The 9,033-nt window shown below is 41.6% G+C and overlaps 2 protein-coding genes across 2 annotated transcripts; both read left to right on the forward strand.

The window, feature by feature from the left end:
- Positions 1 to 6,229: 6,229 nt before the first annotated feature.
- LOC149665669 (uncharacterized) lies at positions 6,230 to 7,300 on the forward strand. Its single transcript, XM_089842086.1, has one exon. The coding sequence runs from the start codon at positions 6,230 to 6,232 to the stop codon at positions 7,298 to 7,300; it is 1,071 nt and encodes a 356-aa protein (XP_089698212.1).
- A 114-nt stretch (positions 7,301 to 7,414) lies between these two features.
- LOC149665670 (uncharacterized) lies at positions 7,415 to 8,434 on the forward strand. Its single transcript, XM_089842087.1, has one exon. The coding sequence runs from the start codon at positions 7,415 to 7,417 to the stop codon at positions 8,432 to 8,434; it is 1,020 nt and encodes a 339-aa protein (XP_089698213.1).
- The last annotated feature ends 599 nt before the right edge of the window (positions 8,435 to 9,033 follow it).

The following is a 9,033-nucleotide window of genomic DNA, read 5'->3' on the forward strand; positions in this document are numbered from 1 at the left end:
ATTACATTGGCGTCATCCCTGAAGCTTCGTACTTTAACGTAGCTCAAATGAAAGCCAATGATTATCGGGATTTTCAAACTTGGTACGCGTCAATGGAAGGATCTATTTATAACATCAAAGAGGAGCTTATTAAATATTGCGTTCAAGAGGTCAAAGTCCTAAGACAAGGCGTCGAAGCTTTTAGAAAAATTTACGTAGATCTAACAAAATTAGACCCCTTTTGCTTAAAAAATATTACTTTGGCGGATGCTTTTACCACTATCTATCTTAACAATTACTATAAACCTTACAGCATGGGCATTGTTCCTTCTAACGGCTATAACGCAAATTTTAATCACAGTCAGATTAGCTTAAAATATCTCGCTTGGGTGGAGAAAACGGAGGATATAAAATTGCGAACGGCTCTAAGCTATGGGGGCGAATATAGGGTGGGTCGCTATTTAGTCGACGGCTATAGCGAAACTCCGCCCAAAATCTGCGATTTCCACGGTAGCTACTTTCACGGCTGTCCATGTCAAAAACTTAATGCCTACAATACCCAACTCAAAGCCAGCAACAGATTTCTGTACGAGCGGACGCTAGATAGAGAGCTGTTCATCAAAGAGAAGATGGTGAGGTATGAATAAACCTCGATTTTTGAGTGTCAATTTGCTAAGCTTTTAAAAGAAAACGCCGAAGCAAAGGCTTTCTGCAAAAGTTTAACTTTTCGACCTCAAATATCAGCCCGTAGCGCTCTCTATGGGGGACGAACGGAATTTTGTTCTTAACTGCCACGCGCAAGGTGAGGAGAAAATTTTCTACAAGGATATTATTTCTTTGTACCCGAAAGTTTGTCGCGATTGTCCATACCCTAGCGGCCACCCCATAATCTATAACAGAGATTTTGACAAATCGCCAGGCTGGTATTTTGGCGTTATGAGTTGTCGTCTGCTGGCCCCTCAAGATCTCCACATCCCTTTAATTCCCTTTCGCAGCGGTGGTAAATTAGCCTACGCCCTCTGTCGCACGTGTCTAGAATGGCGAGCGGAAATCTGCGATCACACTGTCAACGAACGGGCTTTCGAATCAGTCTGGCCAACGGTAGAAGTTTATGCCGCTATGGAGCATGGTTATAAAGTCCTCGATATATTCGAAGTTTACCATTATCCAAAAACGGTAAACTTCTTCGCGCAGTACATGACTGATTTTATCGCCTTGAAGGTGAAGAATTCCGGATTTCCCGCTCACGCGCAAACGCCTCTGCAAAAAGAAGCGTATATCGCCGATATAAACAAGAATGAAAAGCTCTCGCTGACCGTAGCGGATATTCAATCAAATCCTTCTTTGCGTAATATCGCTAAAATTAATTTAAATTCTCTCTGGGGTCGCATGACTCTAAATACGGGAAAGATTCGCAGCATCTTTATCAACAATTATTACGAATTGATACGATACGCGAGCGATTACACTCTGGAATTAGTCGACTTACGGCTAATCACGGAGTCGATCGCTCTCTTATCGTACAAAGCCAAAAGCGATTACGTTTCGGACTATAAACTGGGGTCGGCCATTGTGGGGAGCTTCGTTTCTTGCTACGGGCGACTCGAATTGAACAAGATGCTGCTTCAATTGGACCGCGCAGCCTTGTATTGTGACACCGACTCCATCATCTACCGCCATCTACCGGGAGAGTTTGACATTCCGATTGGCAATCATATTGGTTGCTGGGCGGACGAACTCGGCGGTGATTATATAACTTCCTTTTGTAGTACCGGTGCCAAAAGTTACTCGTTTCGCACTAGCAAAGGAAAAGAAGTCAAGAAAATTAAAGGGTTCACGTTAAATCGAGAAAATCTGGAAAAACTTGACTTTGAAACCTTTGAAAGTGTGGCGATGAATCCGGAAAAGGAAGTTACAGTCAATGTCCCTTTTAATTTTAAACGGGACAAATACAAGCTGCAGCTAGAGGCCGTTAAAATTACCAAAAGATTTCGCCAAACCTAGAATAAGAGATTGTTGAACGCCGATTTGACAACCAGTCGTCCGTACGGTTTCAAAGAGACAACACCCGCTTCAACATCTCTTGCGCATGAATTACGAGGCTAGGCGGAGACAAACTTTTGAGGGCTTGTGGGAATCTTGCGTTCCTATCGAAGCCCTGGCCAAAGACGGTTTCTATCTTGCAGATGTAGAAACACAGACGACGCGCTGCGCCTTTTGCGGGATTGCCTTGTACCAGTGGCGTTGCACGGACCATCCATCGAGGGAACATCGGAAGCACAGTCCATCGTGTCCGATGGTTTCCAAAAAACCGTGCAACAACAAACCACTGCGTCAGGGGTTTCCCGACTTCCCGACCAACGAGGGCACGGATGTTTGCGACCTCCAAACGTGCCCAACCATCAACGAAGAGCGGTCGGGAAACGAAAAAGTGCGCGTGCGCATCAATCCGTCGTGTTTTCTACTGTAGTGCGTGTGTACAGCCTACCCTCCGAGTCTCGCGTAAACTTTGACCTCCTGAATGCCCAACGGTTTCGGCAACGGATTACGGGCTTTGAAATTTTTTTTAAAAACAATTAACTAATAGGGGTTTTTTCTGGGTAAAAGGGTTTTTGTTTGTTTATAGTGTTTTTTTTTAATTCTGTTTAAATGTGTAAGGGTTTTTTGGGGGTTTTCTGGGTTTGTATTGTTTTAATTCTTTAATTATTGTTATGTTTTATTAAATATATTTTTATGTTACTATATAATATGTGCATCTAAATAAAAAATGTTTATTATTCGAAATGAATCCGCCCGAGTCAGTCTCGCATTCTTTAAAGTTCCAAACACCCGCTCAGTTTCTAATCGTGGGGCCGACGCAAGCGGGAAAAAGCAGCCTTTTAAGTAACTTATTGCAAAATCATCAGCTTATGTTTGACCCGCAGCATAAAAAGGTTATTAATTGCTACGCCGCCTGGCTACCAAACTACGAAAAATTGAAACAATTGATTCCGGGAATTCAATTTATTCAAGGATTGCCAACCGCCGATCCGGGTTTTTGGGAGACGCATCGCGATTCCTACTTGATACTAGGCGACTTAGCTAGTCAATTATTTAAGCAAGCTCATATTGCCGATTTAGTGTGCGAGAAGAGAGAGAGAGGACGTCGCATCGTTTAGGGTATACTGTCATTATTATTACGCAACAACTGTTTCCCAAGGGTAGTCAGTCGCGGATAATTTCTCAAAACTCTTCCTATTTTATAATAATGAAAAATCCTCGAGATGTTGCCTCTATTAGGTATTTAACGCAACAAATTAGTCCAGATAACCCGAAGCGTATTACGGACGCGTACAGACTAGCCACTAGAGAACCCTATAGCTATTTGTTAATTGATTTAAAACAAGAAACTCCGGAAAAATTACGATTAAGGTCGCGTGTTCTACCTCACGAATCCCCTATGTATGTGTATGTCGATTAAATTTAATTGTCATTTGAATAATAGCCCCGCGCGTTAAACGTCGATCAGGAAAACGCTCCCGACTCGTCGTAGCCCGTCCCTCAGCCAAGTTTGCCAAATTTGTCCCTTATTTACAGAGTTTGCGTCAAACTAGCTGTAAACAACGGCGAACCCTCTTAAACAATAGTAGCGCGCCTCAATTAAAGAGCATTCAGACAATTTGTAAGAATTTAAAGGGCGGGGGCATTTATTTGAGTAAAGACCGTAAGAAAACGCTAGCAAAGTACAAGAAAATTATTAGACAACTCGGATCAAGTACCTTGTCGCAGAAAAGCAAAAAAAGTTGCTCTTGCAGCAATCAGGTGGTTTTCTTACGACGCTACTTGGCGCAATCTTGCCTTCAATTGTCCAAGCCATAGCTGCTAAACTATGAAACAAATGGTACTTGTCCCGGCTTCCGCCGTAACTTCAACAGCTGCCCAAGAACATACCGCCTTGGACCGAGAGATTGAGGACATTTTAAAATCGCCATTGAATGCCTACGATAAATTATATAAATATTTAGACGCCTTTAAGAAATATTTAAGTATCGAGAAACAAATTCCATTACCTAAATTTGAGGTCGTCAGTCCTACAATGGCTACCGCCAGCGTGCCGCCATTACCGGTCACCCCTAAAATGCCGCCGCGAAAAAAACAATATTCATGGCCGAGCTCTGCCACGTCCTCACCGACAACAAGCACGTCGGGCAGTTCTTTCACTACGCCTAAACGAACCGAGCCTCGACAAAGGGTTTTTAAAAGCGAAACGGCTGTTGGGACACCAACACAAGAAGATTTTTACCAACAATTTGGACCGACCTATGTTGGCGACCTGGTAAAACGGCAAGCTGAAGTTTTGGCAAATCGTTTGCAAAAGACATTTTTTACGCCGAAAAAAGAGGACGAAACAGAAGGGGCTGTCGGTTATGCAAATCCGGACGACGCTTTTCAAGAAGAAATTGCAGATGAACAAGAGAATCTAGCGGAAGCGGACAGTTTAACGGACTTGGAAAACCTGTTTGAGACGGCCTCCGCTAAACAGAAGAAAAAGAAAAAACAAAAAACCTCGGAAAAAGAAAGACGAGCTTCAAAATCTCGGCCCAGTAGTTCCATCTAACGAACGGAGGGCTCGACACCATAAATGGCGTGATATTGATTAATAAAAAATGTAATATTAAGACAAATAAAAAATTGTTTTATTGTGAACAATATCTGTGTACATGTTTTTTTAAATGTAAACATAAATATAATAAATCAACATAGTCGTTAAGTTTAAGATTCTGGTCATAGATGGCGTCTAAGATCGTCTTTCTAGCCACGCCCTGGCAACGGAGTGTTAAAAACATGGCGGCGTGCAGACTGCAGACCACACAGTTGAAAGTATGGATGTTGAATTTGTTGTTTATTGTAACAACAACTCGTCTCCCGTATCGTTTTAAATTAACTTTATAGTATCGCGGCGACTTTCCGTAAGTGCAAAACATTTCTACCGTGTCATGGATACAAAAACACGCTATCCAATGTTGTCCAGCCTCTCCAGCTGCTTCATTATTGAATATGAAGCAAAATTTGGGCCTTTTTGGATGTGCTGGGAGTCTGTCTACTGGGAAGCATCCTAAATAGTAGGGTCGCGTTCTTTTATCGCAAGTTAAAAGAGCGTTTATTTGCGAAGTGTTCATAATTTAGTCTTGACAACTCCCGTCTCAGGTAACGAGACTTTTTGTAGTTCAGCACCGTAAAAGACACCTAGAATCTGCTCTCCTTTCAAATCCGCTACGCGATAGACGGGTGGTGACCTTGGTATAACGTCAACAACTCGAAATATTTCGTCAGTAAACGTGCCGCCCGAGCTGGTTTTTCTAAATACCCGACTAGCTATAGAGAGACGCACGTGGTCGCCAACTTTAAAAGTCGGGGCGTATCGATTAATTCCGTTAGATTTCCCGTACAATTTATTCCAAATGATTGATTCGTTATCTATATTAACATGAGCCGGTGCAATTCCAATTGTTGAATGAACCCGTTCATTATAGGCTTGAGTAATTAAAGGTAAATATTTAACGTAATTTTTATTCCCCGTGGCCGTAATAACCCGGGCAATTTGTTCCTTGATTGTTCTAATAAAACGTTCCGCTAGACTGGCTTTATGCTGACTCCGGGAAAAATGTATTTGCACATTGTGACGTTTCAAGAAGGAATCAAAGTTGCGTGAACTAAATTCTCCACCGTAGTCAGTGTATATTTTTAAAGGGATCCTCTCTCGAAATATTTTTTTAAAAGCTTCGATAACCTCGCCAGATGTTTTGTTTTCGATGGCTCTTCTCACTCTCCAAACTTTCCGTCAATTAACGACTGTCTCCACTCAGGACCAGCTTTGAATGTAGATCTATTTAGGTCTTCTCGTCAAATTCAGAAAGAATAAAATCGCCTTCACCGCGGACATAGAAAAAGCGTTTCTCCAAGTTGGACTGTCCGAAAGCGATCGAGATGTGACGAGATTCTTATGGATTAAAAACAGAGAATTAAGCCCGGATAAACTTGAATTCGAAGTACTCAGAATGACCCGAGTTTCATTTGGACTGACGTCAAGCCCTTATTTACTCGCGGCAACCATTCGATTTCATATCGAAAAGTACAAAGAAGAATTACCGGAAGCCTACGAACTGTTAAGAGATTTTTATATGTTGATGACCTCGTGGGAGGAGCTCAAGAAGAACAGAAAGCGCTGGATCTAGCTAAAGAAGCTAAAGGCATCTTAAGCACCGCGGCAATGCCTTTACGCAAATTCCAGTCAAACTCGACATGGCTAAAAGACCAACTGTCAGAAGAACAAAGTAATCAAGAATCAAAGGAAATTACCAGTAAACCAGAAAGCACCCTCATGAAAGTATTGGGTATCTCTTGGAAACCAGAAGCGGACGTATTTTGTTTTGATGTCTCGAACCTTCTAACGTTTATCAAAGACAAAAGAAATACGAAGCGATTTATTTTGCAAGCATCCTCACGTATTTTTGATCCAATTGGGTTGATATCACCATTCACAGTTAGAATCAAGTGCGTCTATCAAGAATTATGGAAACGTGGCACTGATTGGGACCAAGAAATAGATCCAGATTTAACTGAAAATTGGAACAAATGGTGCCTGGAATTGCAGCACATGTCTGAATTAGAAATTCCAAGACATTACGGTTCTAACTTTGGAAAACTTCAGCTACATTGCTTCACTGATGCCAGCGAGAGGGCATTCGGAGCCGTTGTCTATATTCGATCAATAGAAGAAAATGGCACTCCCAAAGTACTATTAGTGGCGTCTAAGAGTCGTGTTTCGCCTTTGAAGAAACTGGCAGTTCCTAAACTAGAGCTTATGGGAGCTATAATTGGATCCAGATTGATGAAAACAATTAAATCTAATTTCGAAAAGGAGAAACCCATTTTACATTTTTGGTGCGACAACCAATCAGTCATTTCCTGGATCAAAAGTAACGCCACAGAGTGGAAGCCTTTCGTAGAGAACCGCGTTGGCGAAATCCAGGAACTAACGGAACCAGTACAATGGAAATACGTTCCTACCAAACAGAATCCAGCCGACTTTCTCACGCGTGGCCTAACAATAGATGGACTTAAAGCGAACGATACCTGGTGGACAGGACCAGAGTTTTTAAAGAAGCCTGAATCAGAATGGCCTGTTCAACCTGCCAGATATATCAAATCAGATGAAGCTGAAGCAGAAAAAAGGCCTAAGTACAGACCCTCCATTGTCTTATACGCGAGCGAAATGTCAACCAAAAGGATTGAACCTGTATTTAAACTAGAGAACTACAGTAGTCATTCGAGAGTCTAAAGGACAACCGCTTGGATAAGAAGGTTTATTTTCAACTGTAAGAATCCAACCAAGAAAATTAAAGGAGAATTAAGCACAGAAGAAATCAACCAAAGCGAAATTTATTGGATTAAAATGGCGCAACAGGAAACCTATCTAAGAGAAATAAAGGCTCTCAAGGAAAAACGGGAGATTCATCAAGGTTCATTACTGTCAGAATTGAAGCCCTTCTTAGACCAAGACGGTTTATGTAGAATAGGAGGTAGACTTGGCTTCGCAAACATGACATTTGATGAAAGACATCCAATTATCCTGCCAACCGAACATCATTATACCTACCTTCTAATCCAGAAGCAACACAAAAATGTAATGCACATGAGCGTCACCGCAACTCTTTCGAGTCTTAGAGGAAGGTACTGGATTCCGCGAGGACGGCAGATCGTGAAGAAACAATTGGCCGGTTGTGTAACATGCAAGAGAATGAAATCGCGTCCGTTCGTTCGCGAAACCGCGCCTTTACCTCCAGAACGTATCAACGCGAGTCCGGCTTTCGAAACGACAGGAGTAGACTTTGCAGGTCCGGTCTATGTTAGATGTTATGACGAAAAGGAAGCAAAGTTTATTCAATCGAAAACTAAAAGTTACATCGCGCTTTTCACTTGCGCAATAACTCGGGCAGTGCATCTCGAATTGGTTTCGGATTTGAGCACTGAAAATTTTATATTGGCTCTCAAACGGTTTGTCGGTCGTCGAGGCGTATGTAGACTTTTCTTGTCGGACAATTCAAAAACATTTAAAAGACCAGAAAAGGAATTGTCAAAACTTTGGAACTCGGTCCTCACACCAGAAACTAAACAATATTTCGGAGAAAATAAAATTGAGTGGAAATTTATTGTAGATTATGCCCCATGGTGGGGAGGAATATGGGAAAGGATGGTAAGGACAGTGAAGGACTGTTTGAAGAAGGTTTTAGGCACAGCTCTATTGTCTTACGAAGAGTTCGAAACGGTTTTGATAGAAGTTGAATCAGTAGTTAATTCTCGCCCTATTACCTTTACCGCTAGTGACCATAACGAGCCTTCACCCCTTACTCCATCCCATTTCCTTATTGGAAGGAGACTTGACGCTCTTCCCCCACGGAAATTTAAATTGTAGGAGTTAGAACACAGAAGACATGATCTAACAAGTAGACGGAAACACCGTCAAGAGTTAGTATACAGATTTTGGGTTAGGTGGCGGAAAGAATACCTGCTAGAGCTCAGAACAGCTCAGATAATGGAACCAAATGGTCAGCTCAGATTAAAGTAGACGACATATTTTAATAAAGGATGATAAGTTGCCAAGACATCTTTGGAAATTAGGAAAGGTATTGGAACTCCATCTAGGACGAGATGGAATATGTCGGTCTGTTTCAATTAAGAAAAGTTCATCCATCATAAAGCGTCCAGTACAACTTTTGTACCCATTAGAAGTTCAAAAGTAGTTTTTTCTTTTTGTCATTAAGTTTAAAAAAAAATTGATTGTAAAAATAAGGATTCAAAGAACCCTCATTTGGGGGGAGTGTAACGAAAACATGATTTTTTTATATATTTAACCGTTCTAAGTTTTATTTGCTCATGACAGAGCCCGAGGAAAAATATCGTCGCGAAAAATCCCCTTTCGTACCAAAAACGTTAAAGAAGATAGTTCGCCTTGATAAGTTGATAAGCGGCCTTTGGCCTACCCTTATCTACCTAGATAAAAAACACCTATTG

This window comes from Phalangium opilio, unplaced genomic scaffold (assembly GCF_054372755.1).
Source record: "Phalangium opilio isolate 3A_F unplaced genomic scaffold, DU_Popi_V2 ptg000061l_1, whole genome shotgun sequence".
In the NCBI taxonomy this organism is placed as follows: domain Eukaryota; kingdom Metazoa; phylum Arthropoda; class Arachnida; order Opiliones; family Phalangiidae; genus Phalangium; species Phalangium opilio.